This window comes from Ambystoma mexicanum, chromosome 9 (assembly GCF_040938575.1).
Source record: "Ambystoma mexicanum isolate Mex_15411 chromosome 9, UKY_AmexF1_1, whole genome shotgun sequence".
Taxonomy (NCBI): domain Eukaryota; kingdom Metazoa; phylum Chordata; class Amphibia; order Caudata; family Ambystomatidae; genus Ambystoma; species Ambystoma mexicanum.
This window is the reverse complement of record NC_090931.1, coordinates 905,719,922-905,746,939: the sequence shown is the minus strand read 5'-3', so window position 1 is coordinate 905,746,939 and position 27,018 is coordinate 905,719,922. Positions and strand designations below refer to the sequence as shown.

Below are 27,018 nucleotides of genomic sequence, written 5' to 3'. Positions count from 1 at the left end.
CTAATAATGGTACTGGACGACACCCCAGAGGACGGATCATACCCTCAATCTGGTCCCAGCAGCTAATCACTCAACTGTTAATGGCGGCACGTCTCATGGGCGCCCGATTCTGGAAAGAGCGAGAAGGACCCCACATTGCGCACTGGTGGGTTAAAGTCTGGGACATTTTGGGAGTAGAGAAATTAACAGCTACTATGGAAAACCGACTGAACAAATTTCAGAATATCTGGGGTGCATTTCTAGAATACGTTGAAGAAAAAGAACATATGTTCTTCCAACCAAGACTGATTAAATTTCTTCTTCAACCCTGAACATTTTGGGAATAAAGGGAGGATCTATTGATTGGACAGGAAGGACAAAAATCCCGAGGGACATTGAAGACAATACTTGAAACCAGCGAAAAATGAAGTAGGGGTTGATCTGAACTGAATCTATATGAATTTAACGGTGACTATGAGAAAAGTGGTACTGTAAAAAGTTTTTTTGTTGTTTTTCTCTCTCATTCTTCTTTTTCTTTTCCTCTCCCTTACGATTAAGTGCACTATGGAATGCAAGCGGCTATATTATACCCCAAAAGGATATTCACGAATCAGTTTTAATACCAAGAATTGTAAAGATGTTAAAATGAAATGTTAATGCATTGTGACAAATTAATTGAAGTTGAATGAACAGTGACAAATGCCGAACTTTATGAAATCTTATGAGTGGCTGGTAGGGATTCAAGGGACAGGCGCCAAGGGGGCAGCTGATCGATGTATTGTTTTAATCAATCAATTTTGCCACTGACTTGTTTATTGATGAATTCAATGTTTTAATGTTTCAATAAAAAGATTTTGATTTAAAAAAAAGCGGCTAGATCAAACATAGAAAATGTTTTGACAATGATATAAAGACAAATGTATATTACACTTCACTACTTATAAAAACAGATTTAAACACAGGTTTGTGACTGGGGGGTTAGTATACTGTGATTTGCGTGATACTTCTAGACACATAGCACAGTGCTAAAAAAGCACATACTGTGGAACGTGAAACTGTGCTATGATCTTGGTTTTACATCAGATTTCTCTTGCTGCCCATTGAGTTTCTAGAGGCGCAGTTGTTAAGAGTCTTTTTATTTTAGGAGCACAAAGCAAAGAAACATTGTGCTTAAATCTGTTTTGTAAGTAGTGAAGTGTAATATACATTTGTCTTTATATCATTGTCAAAACTTTTTCTATGTTTGGTCTAGCTGCTTTTGAAGACTTTCACTGTACACTGAAAGCAATTTTCAAAAATAAATGAGTGACATGAGTCTTTTTGGTCTTCATGTCCCCAGAAAACAAATAAGTGTACAGAAATGTTCCAAACACTTTAAGACTCCTTAAAAACGGACTGTGATCTACTCACATCTAACCCACCATTTTTTTCACTAAAACTTTTAGGGTCCCGGAATCCTTAAGCGATTCCTGTGACTTTAAAACACGCCAGTGATTTGTCATACATTTTAATCTCTGCATTTCATTCTATTTGAATGATATATTTCGGCTAGGTTTGTGTTTCACTGTACCCTTTTTATTCTGCAATCAATTAGGGAATGAGAAACCTGAAGGTACTCTTGCATCTACTCCACAGGAATCTTCTGTTCAGGTGGCCAGGGAAGGGACATCACTTTTGGATCCCGACCCTGGGGGTGGACTAGCGAGGGAGGATCACCTCGGTGGAGGGTCCTTGGGGATTGGAGAGAGGGTAAAGCCAATATTGGTATTCCCCCCCTTCACTAACACTGAACTATCAGATCCTCCCTCAGTCTTCATGGGATATTGTCAGTCCTTTCCAGCTTTTCCCTGTAATCTCACATCAACCAAGTACTGCGATGAGGAAGAGGCAACAGAGTGAGGCACACTTCAGTAATTGGTCACATTGGAATCACTGCGAGTGAAGAGAAAGTGGTTAAAAGCGGTTAGGCAAACAACAGAAGGAGGAGCTGTGAAGTGGGAGCAAAAGAGAACCTAAAGGCTGCAAACCCCAATGAAGGAGGGGATAGACTGAATATAAAGTTAACAAATGAAAGTACAAAGAGTCAAGTAATGACAAGGAAGATGCTTTGACAAGATCCAAGCCAAAACGCAACGCCAAGGGCCCCTGGTTGCGCAACCTGAAATGGGTGGACCGTGCAGTTTGACAACTGCGCCCAGACAAGAGAGCCCCAACTCTTGTCTTGTTAAGAAAACTTAAGAGCAAGTGTTTGTTGAACTTTTGCTGCATCTGTGCTTGAAGCTTGCGGAAGAGAACTGTGAAAAACCTGAGGACATTTCCCTTCCCTCTCTCGTGGGACCTTCCAAGCAGGTGGCCAAGGGAGGGCCATCGCTTTTGGGTACCCATCCTGGGGGCAGACAAGCGAGGGAGGATCACCTGGATGAAGGATTCTTGGGAGTGTTGGAGGGAAAACCTCAGGCGAGACATGGTATTTTCCAAAAGTGGATGGAACTATTAATATAACGGTATCCAGTTAATACATCGAAAATAAAATTTCGAATGACAAAAATGTTGAAAAATACCGAAAAAAAAAACATTAAAAAAAAAAAAAAAAAAAAATCGAATTTATTATTTTTTAAATTTACATGTTTTTTTGGTTGTTTCGCGAGTAAAATAAAAAGGGGTTAAAAAAACAAAAAAAAAGGGGGGTTGGGGGGAACCCCCCCATTTCAAACAAAAAATAACAAAAAAAAGACATTCAACATTTTCTTTTCGGTAATATCTTTTTGACATTTTTGCATTCGAAATAATGAAATTCGAAATATTAACTATAAACCTAATATAACAGAAACCTTTATGGTATATTCTAAAGCCCAATCTTAGAAATCTGCAAAAATATCAAAACCCTATACTCAAAAGGAAAGCACCAAACGAAAGGAGGAAAATTACAAATCTAAGGAAAATATCCTGACACATCAATCCATCCCTCCTTTCCCTCAGACTTTCGTAGTTGTTGTGAAAGCCAAGCCTTTCATTCATTATCATTCTTGCCTAAAGAGAGTGCGACAAAGAATAAAAGAGAAATGCCATTTTCCCGTTACTCTAAAGGTTTTCATAAACATAGAAACCCACAAACAAAATCATCATCCCCCCTTCTCCAACAATAACAGATCCAACACCTCAAATATCCTTAGAGGATACTACAACTCCCATCTTCCCTACGACGGTCCCAATACTGAGACGAGGAAGTAGACTGAAGCTGTGAAGATTACCTATGGCAATGTTCCATGGCTCTGTCCCTCTAACGAGGCCGGGCAAGGTCAGGCACTTAGCTACGATCACAAACACCTGAATCCAATTGAGGGACGAATTAAGTATAAAAGGAGGAACCCAGATTCACAAACAGAGCAAGGAGAGCCAGGAAGGCGGGGCGAGTTCGAGGATAGCAGGCTAGATGGCGAGCAGCTGAGCAGAGGTTATTGAGAACCAGGCTTGAGAGAACGGGCTGTCGAGACGTTTCAAGGCCGCATGCTGAAGCAGGAGAAAGCATGCCGAGGGAACCGTGTCTCCAACAAGATGAAAGGGTTGAAAGGAAGCCGAGAGGCTGGTTAATCTCTCCAAACTGTCTGCTAAGAGATTGCTCGTTTCCCTGAGACAGCAAGGCCGCCCAGGAAGGTCTGAGGGGCAGGTGGGAGAGACCCTGTCCTTGGATAAAAGAATCGCGTTGAAGAAAGTACAACTGGTAAGTTCAAAGTGATGAGAGAGCCGAGTTTGTAAAGACGCAAATGATTACCACGTTGCAAGCAAGAATACGCGTAAAAGGCAAGAAGTGTTGAAAGAAAGCTTCAATTGTTTTGAACTGTGATGAAACAGAGTAGCAGAGCTGTCCAGTGGAATACTGCATTATCGAAAGTCTGTGAAAGTTAAAGTATTGCTGAGGTGAAAAGCAAGTTGAATAAAGTTAATGGAAGTGAAAGCCGACGGGAAAGGCTACGTAAGAGAATATTGAGTGAAATAGCATCCCGAGGGGGATCGGATGAAAACAGAACAGAATGATGAATGAATTGACAAGCAAGTGGAACATTTCAGTGTGCTAAGGAGCACATTTGAGATGGTGACAAAAAGAGGAACTTGGCGTGGTGCTAGAAGGCACGTTTGGGGAAAGACAAACGATAATAACAAATACATTAACCAGAATGCAACAGAGTCGGAGTGGTCAGGTGTTAGGCAAGATTTGGAGCAGTACCCTTATGGTGCACTAGAACAACCTTGACCTCCTGGCAATAGGGACCAAACCTTTGGTTTAAGTCTGAACTTCACAGGTTGGTAGTGTGGTGGAGCAGCCATGCTTATCTCAAGAGGGGTCAATGTGAGCAGCAGGGGAGTTACACAGAGATTCACAGTGACAAGTATCCAAATAAACACTTCCACTCAACTTTTCTTGATTAAACAATTTTTTATTTAACATTCAGGTTGAATAAGCCTTCTTCAGAAGGGGCAATATAACAGTAACACTCAAATACACTCCAAAGAACACAATCTTAGTTTCTCTAAATCAGCAAGTACCCATTTGGGATGGCACACAAACACTTACTACACCCTCAGGTGACTTAAATAGCTAGGACACAGTGGACATTAATATATCACTGGTAAATTTAGAGCAATACTGAGATGAATGTCAAAGAAAAGGGTTAATAGAATAAAACAAGAGATCGCACAAATATTCTGAAGCAGGTTAGTACTTTTGAACCCCCCGATGCAAAGTAAGTTAACCCATTTCTGGAAGGAAGACAAAACACAGCCAGAGGGGAGAAGAGTCATTCAGTGAGCCAGGCCAGGCCAATGTCAATTAGGCAAAAGTCTAGGTGAGCGGATGCACTGCTTGCAGGTAAGTAAAAGTCTTGCACAATGTTTTAGAAGTCTTTGTAGAAAAAGAATGTTAAGATGGACCTGGTGGGCAGAGGTTCAGAAGGCCAGCCTAGTTTCTTGGAACAGGCTAGCCTTCTGGACAAACCATACCAATCAAGGTAGCATTGGTGGCGGTCAAGACTAGGTCTCAGGAGGGGTGAGGGTGACCGAAAGACCTCAAAGAGCACACAGAGTAAAACACACTTAAAATTACTCCCAGTCAAGTGTATATATATTAAGAATACAAATATATTTATTCAAGTTAATTGTACAGTGCAAGAAGGGAATTAACCCTGTGAACTTTTTTGGGATTTAACCCTGTGAATATTTTGGACAATTTGGGATTAACCCTGTGATTGTTTTTGGATACTTGTTCAGGTAATATATTGGCCAGGAATTGGAGTGCGCGCCACGCCCCTGCTTTTTTGTACATTTATTCAAGGCCTTTGAAGTACAACACACAGTATAAATCACAGTTACACCAATAACCCAATACAATCCTATCACAATACATATATACAAGACCAGTGGGCCTAAAGGGATAATTGCACGAAATGCGTCCACAACCTAGAAAAGGGAAGGAAGCAGGTAGTGCAAAGAGTCTTTAGGCAATTCTGCAGTAATCACAATCCTTTCTGAAAGGCAGTCGAATCCCTACGATGAGAAGAGCCTATTGCTCAAATGTACTTGCAATGCTGGCACACGCGGTAGTGCAGATGGGCAAAACTGGGTCTTTTGTAGGGTCTGTAGCACGTCAGGAAGGCAGGTGAGGTGATGCAGAATAAGTTCCCACTATTCGAGGAGGCTCTCCCCAACAGGGCAGAGCAGGTTCCAAAAGTCAGGAATAGTTCGATAGGTCAGGCTATCTAGGAAAAGGAGAGTGGCCCTCAGGGGACACTCGTGCGTAAAAAGGGTTGGGTGCGCTGGGGGGCTACTGGAAAAGGTTACAAGTACTCACCAACACCTGGTGCACTCCGGACCAAACTTCAGCAGTCGAGTCCAATTCGGTTGCAGGTTCAAATGCAGCAATTCCTGCGGCTCTGCGGCTTTCAGCGACAAAGTTACAGTGTTGATTCCCAAATGGGACAGTGGCGATTTCACCGCTCCTGGTGGAAGGATCAGGACAGTTTCACTGTAGCAGGTTTCAGAGGCAAGAGGGGCACAGCAGCAGCGCACCTGCAATGTTCGGAACCACGGATAGGCAACACGGTAACCACGTCCACTCCTGATCAGACTCTCTCTCTTCACTCCAGATCTGGGAATGCCAAGTGTACGAAATTCGGTGTGAGTGCCATGAACACAGAGCTGGTGATGTACCAAATTTCAAGGGTCTCCTCAAAACGTCAGTGGTATCAGGACAAGGGTCCTGCGCAAGCTGGTTAACCCACTGATTGGCCCAAGGACACTTCCGAGAAGGCTTACTTGCAGGGTTTGATGAAGGTGCCGAGAATAGTTAGTCCCACTTTCCCAAAGGGTCAAAGCATCTTCCCAGACCTTCTAGTTCGATCAGATGCAGAGAGGTCCAGCGGGACGACAGCGGGCTCAGGGTGCCAGCCTTCCAGCGAGTCACCAGCGGTTTTTTGACTCGGCTTCTTAGTTTCAAGATACTTGGATCCTATCCTTCGTTCAGTGAGAACTCCAGAGATCGACATGGTATGGGTGTTTGGAGCCTTCTCTTATACAGAATCTCCTTCGCGCCAAAACGTAGAGGACCCAATGGGAGATTTGCTCACATACAGGCATACCATACGTGGACCAATCATGGACCACGGTGGTCCCAGGCATTCAAAGCACACCAGACTCTCTGGCACCCAGGATGTGTATTGGAACCAGACAGTCCTGCCCACATCCTGGAAGCACACACACACACACACACACACACACACACACACACACACACACACACACACACACACACACACACACACACACACACACACACACACACACACACACACACACACACACACACACACACACACACACACACACACACACACACAAGGCATGCAGAAGCCTGCAAAAGCTGGTCTTTCACGAGAGAATGCATGCCCAAATAATGACTGACCCGGGTCGGCTCGACCTGGGGAAGGTGAAGGTGCAAGATGGCCAAAGGACAGTACCAAGAACCTCGTGGCATGGCCATTTTGGAGCCAGGCCACCTATTTGTGGTAAACACGGTTGACCTGGCAGAAAGGGGTTAAAAATACATTAAAAGATAAGCTGCCACCAGCCCTGTTCAAGGCACACCCGCACTTCTCCTAAAAAATTCCTTCGAGAGTATCTAGGGCCTTTGGAAATGACAAGGAGACCCAAGTGCACCGTACTCTAAGGTACATAGTGCACTTGCAACATGTTGCAGAAAAGCTGCAATATTGATAAGGACTAAGGGAAAAAGTCTCCCAGTACCAACTGTCCTTAAGGGCATGTCAGTTTCCCCATAACAAAGTGAGCGAAAATCCCAGGGGAGTGCAGCTGAAGGCTGTGCTCCTCTGGCAAAGTCAGACTATGGTGTTTAACAGCAGCAAAAAGTTGGGGGGTTGCACAACTGGGGGGAAAACCTCACAGAATTGGGAATTTTTCCTAACAAAGATGAGTCAATGTAGGGCCACAAGCTGTTAGGCTTGTGAGGACTAAAAGATGCAAGCAACTCTACAGAAGCAACCAAGACACGTCTCAACTGAACAAATAAGGCTACACAAAAAGGTAAATTCTTAGACTGTACAGTACCTTTGGTTAGAAGAAATCGTTCCAGCTGGCTTCTGTTCCGGTGCACCTCTGCAGATCCTGTTGTTCCTGGGCCTCATCCACGGTGAACGGCAGCGCGCGTACCTTCACGCGCCCATTCTCCTGTGCAAAGAACCGGGGACTCAGATCCATGTGTGCCGCCTACATGTGGGTACACCTATTGTTCCAGCTATGACCATCTAAGCAGGGACCAATCTAAGGTTCCCTCTCCATGTGATCCAGCCTTATGGCACACACAACTTGGGGGTAAAGTATTGACACTCCCTATATGTTGAACCATTCCTCCCTCAATATGGTCAGTCTTTTAATTACCCCTACCAGACTGTACCAACTGATGTGAGCAGAAGAATGTCCTGATGAAAGTGGCTAAATTCACACACTTGCCACAGAAACCGGTCGACAGTGGCTGCTATTTACAAGAGGCACAAATCACGCCTACTTTGCAGTTTAAGCATTCCCTTTTATCAACTACCCATGACCCGTCATATCTACATCATTCCACAACGGATTATGGGACTTGGTGTCCTCTTCGTTTTTTGTTATGTCGAACATTGTATGTCAATGTATCTGTGTTGTTTTTAGACCTGAGTCCACCATGGTCAGACAGACAATCTAGTGGTTAATAAAGTGACGGATACGCCTCTAGATGCCTCTCCAATTGATTGACCATAGGTGTACCTTTAAGAGACTATTGAGTACTTCTCTTCCGATTTGTACTTACACATAGTGGAAGAGAGTGGCATAGGTCCAACAAGGCTTAAAAGCATTACCTACCTATAAGTGGCTAGTTTATTTCTTTTCCTATCCACTGTTTGTAAGCGGCACAGCACGATTACCTAGAAGAGGCGTTATACTTCGGCAGGGATAGTTAGATATTCATTCTATCCCTTTACTGTCTTTCCACCACAGCCTTGTTTGTACACATACCCTCCCTTTGGGTGCTAGTACATTGGTCCTGGTCCACATATGCCTCTGGATTTCCTGATGAGCTATAACTCACTTTTCCATACAGTGGTTTTTGTCCTACTCTTGTGTTGAAACCTCATTCGTGGGGACCAGAGGGAGGACTTCTGGGGACTCCTGCACTGCAATGGGACGGTCAGCAACAGCAAAGGGCAAACTTCAATTCAGTGGCACTTCGCGTTATCAGTCCTGCTTCCTGGGAGTCTGGAGGATCTTCCACCAGCTCGGGTCCAACTTAAAAGTGATGCACTCCAATCTGATATTCTCTCCCTGGCATGTCGGTGTTAGGAAAGATTCTTTTTACTGCACCTTTCCTTCCATCTTTATGGAACCCCCAAACTTTTTGCTTTTATTTTTCAATCTGACCTGTACCTTTTACAGTGCAGTGAAGCCTTATTCTTCACTGTACTGGCCTTTGCGCACATATTATGGGGAAACTGATATGTCCTTAAAGGCCATCAGTACTGGGAAACAGTGTTTCCCTTAGTCTTGTGACTATGTTGCTACTTGTGGTAACCTTTCATCATTTCACACAGCAGCTTATACTGCAGTGCAATGGGGTTCATTTTTGTTTTGCCCTAGACTAACACTCAAAGGATTTTTTGGTTACTCTAGAGGTGCTTAAAAGAGGCTGGTGGCAGCAGTGACTTTTCCCCAATTTATGGGGAATTTCGTTTTAGCTTAACCGTGTTTACCGCGTTTGGCTACTTACTGTGGCTACTGGTCAAACATGGCCGTGCCACGAGATTTTTCGCCCATTCTTTTTGCATCTTGTTGTTTAGCCTTCTTCCTGGCCTCAGAGGCCAGAAAGATCCTTATAAGGACTTCCAGTGCCCGGGAAAGCAGCAGCTTTTGGCGGGCTACTGGAGGACTTTGTGGGTTTGCAGGCAGGATGTGGGCTGGGTCAGTCTGACCCTAATACACAACCTGGTTTCTGTGTGTATGAGTGGTATGCATAAGTGCTCCCACCAGTGTTCCTGATTGGACCACTGTGGGGTGTGTGTGGGCTAGTTCTGCCATTGGCTAGTCGGAGTTTTGACTCCTACCTGGCTTTTAGGATAAGAAGAGGGCCCCTGCATGCATTTCTCAGAGATCCTGGAAGAACCTGAAGGAGCCAAGAATCCGTCCATCTGACAAGGCCTGCAAAGAAACCTGAAACCTGTCTGAAGGAGGCCTGGCTACCAACTTCTGCTGCAGTCCTGGTGGAGCCCTGTCTGTCTCGTGATCTCCAGTAGGCCTGCGAAGGTGCTACGACCCCAGGAGTGGAGGGACCATCCATTCCTGAAGCCTACTTGGTGCCCAGCACAGAAACCGCCTTTGGAAGTGCCGGGAATCGTCCTGTGGCTGGCCAGCTTCGTTGAAACTTGGCACACTCTCAGCTGCCACTGCAACGCCTCCCTCTGCGAAATTTCAGTGTCCTAGCAGCACCAAGCGGACCCGAGAAAGACCGGAAAGTCCGTCCACGGCTACTGAGTCCTGCTGCATCGCTGGGCGCTGCGTGCACGGTCCGAAACCTGCTTTTCTGACCCGCCTCCAGTCCCGAGAAGGGTGCTGCATCGTTTGTTTCTGCATTTCTTCATCAAGAATCCTTGCACCAGGAAAAGCTCCTAACCGGAGAATCACTCGAACCTGCAACCCGTGAAAATCGAGGACCGCTGAATTTCGCGGGAAAAGCAAGCCAGGACACCCTTATTTGTTCTGGAAAGTCTTGGTAAGATTCGGAGTGAGAGGGGTAAGTTACTGAGCTTTTAACAAACCCCTGCACTCCCATTATAAGTCAATGGATTTATAATAACCTTTATTCTAACACTATTGGCTTTGCCATTACTTGCCTTGGAAAAGACTTCTGACTGTTGGGGGTAATTTTGGGCACTTGTCTATATTGAACCCTGGCTCTAAGAATCCATCACTGGACCCCAGAGACCCTACCTACATTTTTCTCCTGCCTCCCAAGTTGTGTCTTTGTATCCTGAACAATAGGGCACAAGGCCCCAGGCAACTTAGGGTTGGACAATATTAGTTAGGGACCATCTCTGTAGACATTCTTGTGTGAGATACTCACCTATTCATTCCCTTGCAGGAGTATTTTGATTTGTATATATGTATTTTAGTTTGATGGTATTGGTTGATAAGTCTACTTGCTTGCGTTAATTTTTCTCATAGTGTGTTTTGGCCATAATTAAATAACTATTTTATACATCCTGTCTAAATGTAATTTGTGACTCCCATTGTGTGACCTCATTGTGGACCCTTTACACTCTCACCCCTCTGAAGAACTTAGCCTAGACCGCCTGTCACTGCTACCTTAAACTGGTTTGGCTACAGCTTCCCAGATTTGTCCCTGTCACAATATAGGTTGGCCTTCTATACATCTGTCCACCAGGCCAGAGTATAGAAAATCAGCCTTAACATTCGGTTCCTGCAGCAGCAAGGAAGTACAGCCAGCTCCGAGAGGATGTCCAGATGAGTTCACTTTGGAGTTGATTGGTCCCACCAACTCAAGGGGAGAAGTCGTCAATGCAGAGCTTCTCTAGTCGAGGCGAATTTGGAGCTTCAGCACAGCAGCAGGGCTTCACCGGGCAAACCAACGGTCCAGGAGTTGCAGCAGGCGTCTTTTCCAAGTTCTTATTCGGATTCCTTTGTCCAGTGGTCGAATGCCTTCCAAGCCAAAAAGCCTCACCTTTTATGCAGGGTTCTCCCATTCATTCCAGCCTAGCTATCAATAACACAGCAGGGTGGCTGTCCTTGCTAGACAGCCAGCCGGCCAATCACCTTTGGGTGCATTCCTGTAACCAAGGGGATTAAGCACAGGGAGTTTCCGGCACCTCCCACACTTCCTGCCCCTGCCAGACATACTGCAGCCAGAGACAGGCTTTACTCCTGAATCCCACCAAAGACGAAGCGAACAAAGGGACCAAACCTGGTTTGGTGCGCAGAGTAAATCTAAAGAAGGACCTTTCCAGCAAGAAATGGCGAAAAAAGCAGACCGGGGGCATTTTGACAAAAATGGCACCCAAGGGTCCTTTACTGCAGCCTGCGTTAAAAACTCCCAATGGTAGTTAAAGGTAAACCACTGACACCAGCCATTAATCGTAGAATGGGTAACATCAAAATCTTACATGAGAAACTAGACAAAGGGGCTACTAAGTATTCCCTCCAGCACCCTAGTGTAAGATTGTGTGTGCTGGGTCTAGAAAGTTACAATGTAAGTAAAGTCAATTGCACTTCACTGCTCTTGGAAACAGTTTATCCAAGAGAAGGTATTTAAATCTTTGGGAAATCTGAAAGACTACCTTGTGCCACTGCACTGAAGGTGCTTTGAGCCACAATGTTAAAAAATGATGCCTATGGAGTTTGTCAGACTCCACAACCAAAAGAAACCAAGCCCAAATCACAGGAAAATACATGAGAGATTGGGGAAAAAAAGGTCTCACTCTTTCCAGGTAAAAAAATTAAAAGTCCTTAAATCCAGCAAAGTTGCTGGAGGTCTCTAAGGTAGAACGGAATTAGCACATTTCTGAGAATTCTCCCCAACATCAGGCATAGGAATGGGCAAATCAATGCAGTTTCGAAAGTCTTCGACATAAACCGCATGATGAGAGCAGCAAGATTGGGGAAGGGAACCCTGTGTATCAAGAGGATAAAATAATGTCGTAATGTAAAATACTAAAAAGGTAAAAGTAAAAATTAAAGAGGGTCTAAGCTTCGGTGAGCAAAGCCTGAAAGATCCATCCAGGAATATTGTTAAAGAAGAACTGTGTTATGCTAGAGAGCATTGAATCAGGCGAGGGAAGCCTGAGAGAAGTACATGAACTGTGCCAGATAGAAAACTATTCAACTGCCTTTTTGTGAACGGTTTGGAACGAACAGAACTTTTGGAGATCCCGAGTGATTTAAGCTTGGGGAAGAGTGTTGAAAAGAAACTCCATGGTCATCTGGATATTCTTTTGAGATGCATATACTTTATCCAATACCCCACACATTGTTAAGTTAGAGAGTGAGGGCAAGCATAGGTTTGACACAGACAGATTCTTTAATTTTGACAGACAGACTTTTGGACAATTCTTTCTTTTTTATTTTAATGGTCGAGTTACGCATTCTTCAAACCCCATTTTTATAAATAAAAGTTTTCGAAACTTGTATCCTTGTATCTGTGTCTACCGCTCAGCAACATGCCTTTCTCACAGAAACCTGAGCTCTTTTGGAACATTGTTTTGGTGAACCGGTACTTGAAGCTTGGGGAATGAAACCCTAAACTCCTTCTGAACTTTGTATATTAAAACCCAAGTAAGCTTTGGGGGAAGATGCACTCAAGTCCTGAAAAAACAGTTGAAGCCTATAACTGATGGAGCTGTAACTTGAACTTGGGGAAGGGAGCTTGAGACTGATCCAGACTTTATGTTGAACACTATTTGAGTTAGAATAACCCTACATGACATGTTTGTATTAGATGTGAGGGCAAGCATAGGTTTTGACACACACAGGCTTTTGATTTGGACTTCCAGACATATACGTTCCTTAGCTTCTTTAGGTAGGAATTTCCCACCATTTTGTATAATTTATTTAATTCTTATATAGCGCAAAATGCCCATAGACAATGAGCACGAAGACATAACAATACAAAGCATAATCTTGGGTAAACATAACAAAACCAGAGGGGGATACAAAATACCAAAGGTTTATCGACGGTTCACTATCAACTTTAAATCAGAGGGCAGGTTGGAGAAATTATTACAATTTGCCAGGAAAAAAGTAAGATTACTGTGGCTGCAGCCAATGACTGTATATTGCACTATTGTGTACGAGCGCGATAGAAATAAAATATCAATGACTACAAAATCCCTATTAGCTTGCGTACACCACTCCAACTTAATCCTACGCAGGACCTTCAAATCGAAAAAAACAAAAACCCTTAGCCAGTTCTTTCACAAAGCCAAGCCATCACCTTATTCCTGAGAGGCTCTCTGGGTTCCGGTTTTACAGGGGACATAACATTAGTAATGACCATGTTTCTTGGGTCCAGAGCAAGCTCCCTCAATGACTTATCGGCAATATATGGCATCTGTAATTTCCTCAGTCGAACAGTCCTGAAGGGGTTGGGGTTGATTTTGGCACAGACTCCAAGAGCAACACATGATGTGGCTGTGCCCAGGTCCACATCCACTGGAGCCAGCCCTGCATGAACATACCCATCGGCGCCACCAGAGGTAGAGAATAGAATAGGGGTAGGGAGACACTTTCTCACATCTTCAGATATCAATGACTTCAAAGTATTAATGTCACTTAACTCAGTCTGGCTATGGTTATCCTTGGCAACAACAAAGTCAGATTCTTGATGGAAAGTTTGGCATCCCACAAACCATATCAGCACTCCAAGTGCATCAGTTTGACATAATTATCCACCATAACAGGGTGCACCAATGTGGCGACTTTATCCAACAAATCCAGCCACAAACAAAAATCATGATTTCTACATTGAAGTAGATCAGCGGCTATTATTTCCTTTGCTAACTGCCATTGGGGAGAGCTAAACTATTCTAGCTCAACAGTATGTTCACAACTGGATCCTGGAATTTCCACGGACAGGGTACTTATTTTCTCCCCTTTATCAGGTCATGCCCGAGAGGACATAGGCCTCGTCTCACACATGGTGCCTTGTCTCGTCAGGGCCATCTCTCAGGAAGATATACCAAAGATCAACTAATTGTAATCCCTTCCACTTGTGAATGAGCCCTCTGCCCTAGTAACGCCAACCACATTGTGCTGCCATGCGCCACTGCCTGCTGCAGGAGACAGCAAATTGAGCCCAACAAGTACTAGGCAGGATGTAAATAGCTCACCGCTCTGTCGCAGCTTTCCGGCCGCCAGACTCTGCGCAGCCACACAGTTCAGCACAGCCAAGCAAGGCAGTTGAGAGCATAGCATGCCGCAGGCCACTGGCAGCAGCAGTGAGAAGAGGGACAGGCTAGAGGAAGGGAATAGTTTACCTGTAACTCCATTTCTCCAGCATTGGTATCTTTCATGGATTCACATGCTTAGAATATTCCCCGTCGTCAGACTGGGACCCTCGGTACACATATATAGCCTTTTCCTATAGGAAAAACTTCCGACACTATTGTGTCCTATCTACGTCCTTTTAGGACCCGCCTACGCATGCTCTGTAGGCCGTCCCAGTATAAGAGGCCCGCCCCCGCGGCTCCCCTTCAGATTTCGGCCCCTCCAAAGTAGGAAGGGTTAAACTTATCAATCAAATACATTGCATTCCGGGGAGGCTGGCGGGCGCATGTGAATCCATGAAAGATACCAATGCTGGAGAAATGGAGTTACAGGTAAGAAACTATTCCCTTCTCCAGCATTGGATCTTTCATGGATTCACATGCTTAGAATAGATTGTATAGCAGTAACACCTGAAACTATACCCTCACCATAATACACAATGCATATGTACAGCAGGAATAAGTTAACTCATATAACCTTACCCACATAAAGTATACTGTCATCAAAAGGTAGAAAACAGACTCTCCACAGCGTGGAGCTTACCTTACTGAAACAGATGGCGCAGGACAGCTCTTCCCATCTGCACCTCGTCCGCATGCTGCCTGGCAAGGCAGTAGTGGCGGGTAAACGTGTGGGGCACTGACCATGCCGCAGCCTGGCATATGTCTGTTAGCGGAATTCCTGCCCATAATGCTGCTGAGGAGGACGTTGATCTTGTAGAATGGGCTCTAGGATGCCCTTGCAGGGGCCTTCCGGCCTTGGAGGGGCAAAACGCAATCGTCGATGAGACCCATCGAGCCAATCCTTGTTTAGAGATTGCTTTTCCTCTCGTCGACGGACCATATGCGATGAACAGTTGTCGAGTAGACCCGAGTTCCTGTGTACGATGTAGGTAAAATTTCAGAGCCCTCTTAACGTCCAAGGTATGAAGAGCTTTTTCTGCTGTCGATGATGGGGTCGCGAAGAAAGTAGGGAGAACAATGTACGAGTGTTTGTGATACACTGTCGGAACTTTTGGGACGAACGTAGGATTAGTTGCCAAGACCACCTTGTCCTTAAAGAATCTTAAGTATGGCGGGTCTACGACCAGCGCTTGCAGTTCCGAGATTCTCCTAGCTGAAGTGATAGCAATCAAGAATGCCAACTTCCACGATATGAATTTCATGTCGGACGTGGCCATAGGCTCAAAGGGCGGTTTCATTAAGCCTGCCAACACTGTGTTGAGACTCCAAGTTGGAGGGAAACGTTTTACCGGGGGAAAAGTTCGAAATAAACCCCTCTGTCGCTAAATAGAGGAGACGACTGTCTCTTCCTCTTGAACCTCGAGATGGCCGCCAGGTGCACCTTTATCGATGTGAAGGATAAACCCCTCTCCGCCAAGAGAAGCAGGTAAGGTAGAACTTGTTCCGGCGTCACCAACAACGGTTGTAGGCCTTGGTGTCCTCGACACCATTCACAGAACCTCTGCCACTTATAGGTGTAAGATTTGTTGGTAGAAGGGGCTCGAGCCGCCTGCAGAATTTTTTGACAATCCTCCGAAACGTCTAAAGCACCGAACTCCGAAAAGTCAGGAGCCAGGCTGCAAGGTTGAGACGGTCCGGGTCGTGATGCCACACCGTGCCTTTGTCCCGGGATAGTAGGTTCGGGACTCTCGGAAACGCTATTGGATGTTCCAGCGACAGGTGAAGCAGGTCGGAGAACCACGGTTGCCGCGGCCAGTATGGTGCCACTAGAATTACCCGGCAACTGTATCTGCGTATCCACTGTACTGTCCTCCGTATGAGGGGGAACGTAGGAAAAGCATAAAGGAACATGTCCGTCCATGGGAAGGAGAATGCCTCCCCCATGGGACCCTCCTGAGGCCATCTGCTTGCGAATTGCTCGCATTTCTTGTTGTCCTTGGTTGCGAAAGCGTCCAGAGGGGGGTGACCCCATTTCTCGAACACTTTCATCAGCTGAACTGTGCCCATTTCCCATTCGTGTATCTGGGCCATGCTTCTGTTGAGGGAATCTGCTTGCGAATTCCTCACTCCCGGGAGATGGTGAGCAACGATGGAAATGTTGTGCTTTAATGCCCAATGCCATGTTTTCTGGGCTTCTATGGAAAGAGTTCTTGATCGCGTCCCTCCTTGTTTTCTCAAATGAAACATGGCTGTCGTATTGTCGGTCAGTACTCGTACTCGCGATCTCTTGATGTGTGGTAGGAATGCCTTCAAGGCCCATCGTACTGCTCTGAGCTCTAACACGTTTATGTGTAGGAGTGACTCTGTTGGAGACCCATGTGAGCTCCCCATCCGGTTAGGGACGCATCCGTGACATCCGTGACTATGGTTCGCTGAAACTCTGGTTCCTGTAGGGGTACACCGTTGTTCAGATTGTGGAAACTCTGCCACCACTGAAGGGTCCGAAGCAGCTTGTCGTCGTCTATGGTTATCTTGTCTGACCACGATCCTTGGCCCTGCATCCATCGGTCCGCGAGGAATTCCTGGACTGGCCTCATGAATAGGCGACAGTTTTCCACCAGATGGATGCAGGATGCCATGGCCCCTAGGACCGAAACGTATTTCCTCACTGAGAGCCTGGTGGTTTGTCGTAGTCGGCTCGCCAGCTGATTGAGTTTTGAGGTTCTGTCGAGAGAAGGCTTCAATAGCCCTAACTGGGTCTCGAACTGTGGCCCCAGGAACACCAACGTTCTCGATGGCTGCAGAGAGGATTTTTCGAACTTTATGGCGAATCCCAGCTGTTGTAGAAGCTGCATGGTGGCTTGCAAACTTGTGTTGGTCGATGCTGGGGAGGATCCCCTTACCAGCCAGTCGTCGAGGTATGGGTATACGTGGTGGCCTTGCTTCCTTAGACAAGCCGCTACTGGGGCCAGGCATTTTGTGAACTTTCTGGGGGAGGTCTTGAGCCCAAAGGGAAGAACCGTGAACTGGTAGTGAGTCCGCCCTATTACAAATCTCAGGAATTTCCTGTGTTTCCGACACATTAGAATATGGAAGTACGCGTCCTGTAAATCCAGGGACGCTAGAAAATCCCCTTCTTGAACGGCGCGGATCACTTCCTGCAGCGTGAGCATTTTGAATTTTAGGCTCTTTAAAGACTTGTTGAGATCGCGTAAGTCTAAAATGGGACGCCATTTGCCGTTCGGCTTTTTTACGAAGAAGTATCTTGAGTAGACTCCTTGACCTCTCTGTGATGTTGGAACTAATTCTATCACGCCCTTTGCTAACATGAGTGTTACCTCTTGTTGCAGTATCCTCAAATGGGAATGAGCGGTGAACGCAGGTGGAATGTGCGGAGGGCTGTGCTTGAATTGTAGAGAGTGCCCGTTCCTTATAGTGTCCAGCACCCATTGATCCGTCGTTATTCGTTCCCATTCGTCGACATATGCTGACACTCTTCCCCCCCAGAACGGTGTGTTGTCTGTCACTGCTGATCTTTATTTTGCTTGTCTCTCGACGACGACGGATAGGATGGTCTCTTCCTGGACGTCTGGAAGTTCCGGCGTCGGTTTGCCGTTTGGGAAGCACGCCTGTAACCCTGGGAGGGGTAAGCCGACCTGCCAAAGGATCTGTCTCCAGACGCAGAGAATCTGGAATTACCTGAAGCCCCTCTAAAGGGACGAAAAGACTTGTAGCTTCGGCCACTCTGGAGGGCACCCAATGAACGTGCCGTGTCCGAGTCCTCTTTCATTCCCTTTAGGGCCTCGTCTACCTTCGCTCCGAATAGAAGGTCTCCCTCAAAAGGCATATCTAATACTTTGTATTGTACCTCTGGTCTGAAGTAGGTACACTTAAGCCATGACTGTCGTCGTAATACGACCCCATTATTGACTTGCTTGAAGCCTGACTCAGCGAGGTCCACCGCGATGTTTATTGCGTGATTGGAGGCTTCCTCACCCTCTCGGACAAGTAACATCGCTGCCTTCCTATGCTCTTCCGGAAGATGATCAAGCAACAACGCTAGCCTGTGCCACATCTCTCTGTCGTATCTGGCTACAATAGCCAGAGAGTTTGCTGCCTTTACTGTGGTTGCTCCCACGGATAGCACTTTTTTGCCAAAGGCATCCTGGCGTCTTGCTTCGTTTTCAGGCGGAGTCATGCACTTGTGCTGGGCCTTCGCCTTCCTCGCCGCTGCCGCCGACACCACCGAGTCTGGCGTTGGTTGGGAGGATAAACACTTGGGGGTAGACTCTGGAGCCTTAAACTTTTTCTCGAGGCGTCCTTTCACTGCCGGCTCCGAAAAGGGGTGACGCATTGTCTGCAACCCCTCCTTCCACACGTGGTCTAGTATTGGTATTGAGAACACAGACCTCCTTCTCTTACCCATGTGGTCGAACAAAAAACAGTCCTTTTTCTGTTCTTCCTGGGACAAACCAAATTCTTTACACGCCTTCTCCATCATAGAATGGAATGATGCAATGTCGTCCGGAGGGGACGGGTGAGCTGGGCTTCTTGGGGTTTCTAACTCCACCTCTGACTCCCAGGTTGGATCCCTGGAGGGGGATGATGAGATATCCAACATGGCACCCCTGTCAGACTCCGAATCTGGCAGCTCACCTTCCTCTTGGGGTGCCAGTGCTGAGATTGGCGTGCGTAGGTGCGTCGGTGGACGGGACGGGCCCGGCTCGTCGACGTGTGACTGTGGCAGGTTTGCCTGAGGTAGTCTCTGGTCCAACGACTGTAGCAAAGACTGAAGCGTGGACAGAACTTCCAACGACAAAACAGATTGAGGATTGAGAAGAGGGGCAGATACCGGTATACCGGATCCCCTCGTCGACGACTTGTCAACCACTCGTAGCCCTAGGTCTGACGGGCCAGCTATTCTCTCGCTCTCGTCCTCCCCCGAGGACAGCGACACAGCCTGTTCTTGCAGTAAAGAATCCAGGGGGATCGGATCAAAAACTTCAGGCCTCCAGGCTTCCTGTAGAACCCCCGTTGACGAGGCCACCGTCGCAGCTGTTGTCGGTGGGACGGTGGATACCACCTGCGTCAGTGGCAGGGTGGAGGCCGATGACTGGACCGCCGTCGACAACGGTGACTTAGCAGGTGGTTTAGGCGGTCCCGCCTTTTCCACACTTGGCCTGCCTTTACTCGACTCTCAAATCGAAGTCGATCTATGGTGATCGCTCGAGGAGGATTTCGGCCTTTCCTTGCCATGCTTTTTTGATGAAGATGATGATCTTTTCGACGAGGACTCTCTAGCTGAGTGACTCCGAGATGACTCTTTTTCCGTGGGTCAAGATTTCTTTGCCGGTGGTTCCGACGAGGCAGCGCGGTGTGATGTTTTCGCCGATTGTGTGGAACCTACCTCCGAAGGGGGGTATGCCCCCGCTCCATCATTCAGCCATGCCACCAGCCGTCGACTTCGGTCTTTGAGGGTTTTTTGAGAAAACCCTTTGCATATGTCGCAGTTATCAGCCGAATGATGAGGGTGGAGGCAGTATACACAATCCATATGTCCGTCCCCCTCGTAAACTTTTTTCAAGCCGCACGTCGCGCATGGACGGAACAGCGCTTTTCCTGACATGGAGGAAAATTTCCTCGAACTCCAACTCCAGGTACACAACCTTGTACAAAATAGTAAGACGACGCGAGGAGATCCCACTACTTTGGAGACGGTTGAAATCTGAAGGGGAACCGCGGGGGCGGGCCTCTTATACTGGGACGGCCTACGGAGCATGTGTAGGCGGGTCCTAAAAGGACGTAGATAGGACACAAAAGTGTCGGAAGTTTTTCCTATAGGAAAAGGCTATATATGTGTACCGAGGGTCCCAGTCTGACGATGGGGAATATTCTAAGCATGTGAATCCATGAAAGATCCAATGCTGGAGAAAGGACCTGTGGACGTAAAGAACTCGTCACATGGTCAGACACCCAGCCATCAAGCTACTGCCTCGTGGCCCGCTTCCGATAGCCGCCATCCTTAGGCTGTGTTCCCACATTCATATTTTGTCCATAGCTTTAGGGCAAGTTAGGCATTGCATCCATCCTGATGATTAATAAAAGTCATATTGGTGAATTCAGATTCTGTTGTCTGTCTCATCTCTTGATATCATGTCTGTCGCACAGAACGAACTGGGTCATGATCCAGTATTGTATTGTGGGGACTGTTAGCCTATTACCGGTAATCACCCCTTCGGATAATTCTGAATGCGTTTATACTACTGTTGAGCATTTGGTAATGACTTGCTCCAGGAGACAGTGTCTATTTTACGGCTCTCTTATTGAGTTATTACTCATCTGTATGTCTAGAAATCCCTCTACGTCCCCATTCCTTTATGCATTACAAAGTGCACAAAAGTGTTCCTATTATCTTTGCTACTTGTGCCACCATGTGTAGGAGTGAAAACTGTCTCTCTTCTGAGACCCTATATACTGCTTTGATGATATACCATCTCACTCAAAAGTTATAATTGAACTGTTGTTAATGGATATGCAATACTCATACTGCCAAATCTATGGAGCGTCTTTTGTTGTGTGATCTCTATGTGACTAACTTTACCTAGCTACCAGCCATCTCATCTCCACTGAAGGAAGCCAAGACTGGTATGATAATTACCATATAGAGAGCTTGGACTATGTTTTTGTGGTCACCATCTGCACAGACGTACAATAGGTGTCTTGATATTCTTCACCAGTGTACTGTGGAAAAACCTCCCTAAAAACTGCATTTCACAAATAAGTGGCCTATAAGGGCTGTCATGGTAAAAAGTGCATCCAGCAACCATGTGGGTGAACCAGTTATACATCAGTGAAAGCAGAACTTTTCAGCCACAATGTATGCAAACGGGGCTGGTCAGTGCATTATTTGCACTTGCCTACAGCCCACCATTGTAAACAGTGCACTGAACAGTGCATTTCTTTTAAACAAGTAAAGAAATGTAAATTAAAAAACATCCACATCCGCTCAGGCCCCCCCTCCCACCCCCCGACTGTCATCCTTTAAGAACCTGGCACAGAGTTTGCTGACCTACTCACACAGAAAGAATGTGCCCACCTGCTCAGACACGCACTGTGTGCTTCAGTGCTTAAAATAGGACAAAGGTTATACCTAGAAGCTGTGAGAAACCTAGGTGTATTCTCACTTTTAGACCCTGAGAACCCTCTATTCGGGTGGCATGGGGAGGGTCGTTGCTTTTGGATCACAACCCTGGCGGTGGATGCATGAGGGAGGATCACCTGGGTAGGGGAGCCTGGGGTCATTTTAATGGGAATACCCTAGGTGAGACATGGTATCCCCATTCTACCAGTTACCCACAATCACAAACCCCCGTCTACTTTCTTGGGGTATTTTCAAACACACAACATCTCCCCTCCCCATTTTCACATAATACTGGGATGAAGGAGACAGAGTAACAGAGATTACCTGTATGAAACATCTTACGAAACATAAGAAAGATTACCACCAACTACCCTCACGCTGTCCCACTAATGGAGTCAGGCAAGGTAAGGCAGACACAACCCTGACCACACACCTGCAGCCCACTAACATCCCACAGGTGTATAAACGGAGGCTGAGGAGGGAGAGAAGTCAAATACAGTTGGGAGAGTAGGAGGGAGGTGGCAAGGCTGAGATCGGCAGAGGATCCCTCTTCAAATCCTAAACACCAGACGCGAGCTGGGAAGGTTGCCTGGAGCGGAGAAGCAGAGATACTGGGAGCTGTCAGGAGAATCCAGAGGACGGTGTGCGGACACGCTGGCCCGCTGAGAAGAAAGGGCTGCAGCGTGTCACAGGAGCGGTGCCTCTATGTGTTCGAATCAGACAGCCAGGACCCTGCTGGCGAGGTTCCGGACAATTGCTCTTTCGCTTGGGGCCAGTGCCCACCCCAAGGTGGGTATAAGGGGTAGGTGGTGAGACCCTGACCTCACCCCCAAGCCCAAGGACGTAACCACTGACCTCGCAACGCTGACCAGTGAGTCTGATCAAAGAGAGAATGAGAGAGACTCGGGCGGGGCAGGCGGGAAGCGGAGCGCGTGAGGGGAGTCCGCAAGTAAAGCAAGAAAGGGTCCAAGCCCGAACAAGGGAGACCCACAGGTGGAAGTAAAGAAGGGGTCCGAGCACGACCGAGGGAGACCCACATTTGAAAGATGCATTGAAAGTGAGAGAAAGCAAATGCAACAAAGTAACAGAGTGACCCCGTGTGAGTGAACACGATATCAGAAGTCTCTGAGGAATAAAACCTAAGTCACTGAAGTGAAGGGAATTGAAGGGAGATATTGAAAAGCTAACGAAAGTAAAAGCCAAAGCAGGCAAATCACTAAGTGGAGGAAAAGTGAATAGAATCCCCAAGAAGGCTTGTTTGAAACAGAAATGAATGTAACGTAACAAGGAATTGAACTTCGAGTGTTAAAAGATATGAAGAAACAGAAGCAAGATTTAAGAAATACAAGTACCAGAATGCAGTAATGTGGGAGTGGTAATGCATGGAATTAAGTAAAATCATGCAGTTTCGAGAGCCTCCGACAGTAAAGAAAAGTGAATCGGGAAGTGAGAAGGTTGGGGAAGGGTACCCCGTTTCAAGGGTGTGCAGTTAAGGAAATCAAGAATCAAGTGAGGGAAGATTAAGACACTATGAAGAATTGTTAAAACAGAACTGGAAAATGCAACGACAGGCTAGAGAGGCCTAAGTGAACTGTGTAAATTGTGGCTAGCCAAGAATGTTTGAAGCCTAATAAGGAAAACATAAGTATCCCTTTTTGTGAACCATTTAAAGTAAAAGAAATATTTTGAAGATCCCAGCGGACTGGAACTTGGGGAGAAGAACTGAGAGAGAACCCCATTGCCATCTTGACATTATTTTGACACACTTTTTGTGTTTAACATAATCCTGTACACATTTTGAGGAATAAGGTGAGGACAAGTGCAGGTTTTGATACAGACATTTTATTGTTTGTATAGGATGGAACCTTAAGACTTTTTTTGTTAATGGTCGAGACTACTCCCATTTTAGAGATAGGGCCAGATAGGAAGTTCCCAACCCACTTTAACGTTACAAATAAAGGTTTTGAAACTTTTCTCTTGTGTCCATTGTCTTGCATATCTAACTGTTGATACCATGCCTACCTTAAACAGCCTAAACAGAATGGAAAAGAAAAGTGAACTGTGATTTAATTGCAGAAATAACAGACAAACAATTACAGAGTGCAAACATATTGAAAAATAAAATATCGAAATGCCTTTTATAGTGCACATTGTAAAAATACCAAATTTCAGGGGGTGGGGGGCTGACACCCCTTACCTCTCCTACTCCTAAACTCCCCTAGTCTCCCTCCCCTTTATCCCAATTTTAATCTAAATCTGTTATTTATTATTTTACACCTAAATCCCACCCCTATCATTATTTTTTCTGCTGTTAGGTATTTTTTACCTGCTCCATTATTTCTTGCAATATTTTTGTATCTTTGTAAATTCATTCTTTATTATTTCCTACAATATTATCACTCGACCAAAAGAAAGAGTGGCATCTGGTTACAGTGAGAAAAGCACATACCTTTCTTATGGCCCGGGTCCTATTCCATACAAAATCGTACCACTCTCGGTAGTTGCCCTCTCCCTGGTCCATGATGCGACCGATGATATAGTCCATGGTCATGCAGAGTACTGGGGTGGGACGCAATTCATGCGGCAGCGGCTCTTCCTGGTCTGCTGAAGACCTACTGTACTCTTTTACTACAGCAGCGTGGTCTACCTGAGGGAGGAAACAGAATGTAATATGATGTAAGTTGAGCAGTTACTTTAAGACCAAGCCATAACCACACCAGGAACTTTTCAGGGAGCTTATGCCATACTCCAGAACAGCAGGAGGAATTAATGCTGAAAAGCCAACACCGAGGCCCAGTAAGATACGATTTCACAGTACGCTCTATTGAAAAGTTTTCAGATTTGGAGCGACCCCCCCCCCTCCCCAGAGGAATTATATGGCAACGTCTCATTCAGCTTGGTACCCTGAACAGTTAGCGTATGCACGTTAGATGAAATTCTTAACTTGTTCCTCTGGCGCAAATCCCCTGTGTTTTTCACTTTCTCACAAATGGTTTCACTATGTCAATAACCCCCACGCCGAGTGTGTGAAGTGGGGGGTCAGGAGAGGGTCATTTGGGACTGGTAACAGCCAGCCAGCCCGAGCCTAAGCATGCCCGAGCAAGGTGAGGGCCTCGGCGAAGGCTGTAGGGACGTTACTGGCCATATCCACCCCCCGACAAGGGGGTGATGATAGCCATTCGCACATCGAGCTTCATCCGGGTTGCAAATGGTTTAATTCGATTTATTTTCTGATGAGAGATGGGCTGCTTGCGTGTTGCGCAAGCCCAATATCTCGTAAAAAAAAATAAAAACAAGATGGCCTCCACCATAGTAAAAGGGTTAGTCCATCATCTATTTCTGTGGTGGCAGCCACGGGGGGAAGTAGGACCGGGACCAGAGCACAAAGCTTGCGTCCAGCAGGCAAGTGGAGAGGGAGGGTAGGTTTTGTTTTGGGGAGTTGTAGGGATGCAAAGGTTAGATGCCCTCTGTTGCCTCCCCACAATTAAGATGGCGCCAGCCGGGGAAGCGCGACTGGAAACATCAAATGGTAAAGAGTGTGTTCCCGCCCACCGTTCCATCCACCTGATTGGCTGAGCACCCTTCCCCGGTTGCGAATGACTTTTACCCTTACAAGTGTATCATAACCATACCGTATAATATGTGTCCTATGATACTATCGAGCAGCATGATACTATCAAACAGCATATGTGAAGTCATTGACGATCATTTAGAATGCTGATGGGGACTGTTGAGATGGATTTTCAGAGTGAGGCATGTCGATAGATTCTGAGAGGCCACCCTATAATGGTGAACCGGCTAATGACACCACTGTCTAGCCCATCAAGATAGTGTGACTATGAATAAGGTTTAAAATTAGGAGGGTGTGAGCATGGTGGAGGGTTAGGTTAAACACACACAGAGCACTCTTTAGAATACGAGTTAGGCAAAATGTATAAAAAAATACAATTATATTTATTTGGGCCTTGGACAACTCTTAGCAATTAAAAACCACAGGTACTTATTACACTAAGTATACACTACTATTATATACATTCACTTTTGGGGTGCACTGGCTGCAGAGCATCAGCACTTTACTTTTGAACAGTTAAATCAGTAACAGAGGCTGCATGTTAGCAAAGTGAAGTAAGGACAAGGTAAGTAATTGTCACAGCGCTCTCCCTCTGGCGACTGTGGAAAAGGTGGACGAGCCGCTATTGATTCCGGTCACATTTCCTCTGGGAACGTAGTCACTATTCTAGTCCTTTTCAAAGATGGCCACCGCTCCGTCTGATAGCATTCACTTTAACATTCAACGCACCGCATTGTAACCCTTTGGGCTCGCTGCTCCTTACGGGTAAGACGCTGTGCTAGGACCCCCTTCTGGCCTCCTTGACTTTTCCCTCCGTCTCCCTGTGCCTCTCCCCATTTCAGCTTGGGGTGTTTCCTCTGACTGTCTCCTTCCCCGGACTCCAGTGCTTTCCTCCTTGGATCTCCCATTCTCTTTTGTGCTCGCCCTTTTCCTCTTCGAGGCTTCGCCATCTCTGTGTCTGTTCCCTCATCACGGATAAATTACTGGGTCTATGGAGTCACCCGACTTCCTGCTGCTGCCTCCAGTTTTCTTCACGACATTTCATCAAGCTCTTCGACACCACAGACCAAGGAAACCACACTACAACACTCCAAGGGTTTTTGTCTTCATTGGCTTGTCCCCAGTGCATGGCTGTTCCGAGAGAGTGGCCCCTAGTCTGCCTGTTACCAGTCGGACATAGTGGCTTCGTCTCGTGACAGACTATCTCTTCCAAGAAAGGAAGACTTCAAAGAAGAAGTTGCAAACTTCTTCTGAAGAAAAGGATCCAGGAAGGGTCCCCATCATCTCCACACTCTGAGGAAGAATCCGGTGAGGCTCAAGGGAGGGATCCTGTTACGCAGTTTGCAATGCCCACCCAGCATGGCTACTGCAGAACAAGTACAGAGTTGGTCGCTGCAGTACAGGGCCTCACTCTGGAGGTTTAGTGCTTGATGACCGAGAACACTGTACTAAGGCAGCTGGTCACAGCTAGGGAACACCACCCATCAGATCTCCAAATTATGGGGTTGGCTTCTGGAAAGTATGATGGATCCCCTAAGAAGCAAAAGGAGTTCATCGAGGCTTGTGTGGTTCTTTTCACCTTTCACTCCGGAACTTTTGCTTCAGACCATTTTCGCATTGGATTCATGATCTCCAATGGAATACCCCGGCATGGCCCACTCCTTTAGTTACCGCAGCGAAACGCATTCTGCAAGATTATGGAGCCTTTTTGGCCTTATTGAAGCACACTTTCGAAAGACCTGAAGTGGTTTACTCAGCCTGTGAAAAGCTACTGGACATACGACAAGGAACCTCAGATCTTTTGTCCTACATCACCACGTTCAAGCGAA

The 27,018-nt window shown here is 46.3% G+C and overlaps 1 protein-coding gene across 1 annotated transcript in view; it reads right to left on the bottom strand.

The window, feature by feature from the left end:
• MCM3AP (minichromosome maintenance complex component 3 associated protein) overlaps positions 1-27,018 on the bottom strand; it is a 1,669,219-nt gene that overhangs the window by 1,251,009 nt on the left and 391,192 nt on the right. The window contains exon 8 of the mRNA XM_069616041.1: positions 24,068-24,265. Within this exon, the coding sequence (XP_069472142.1) occupies positions 24,068-24,265 (198 nt within the window). The remainder of the gene's footprint in view (positions 1-24,067; positions 24,266-27,018) is intronic.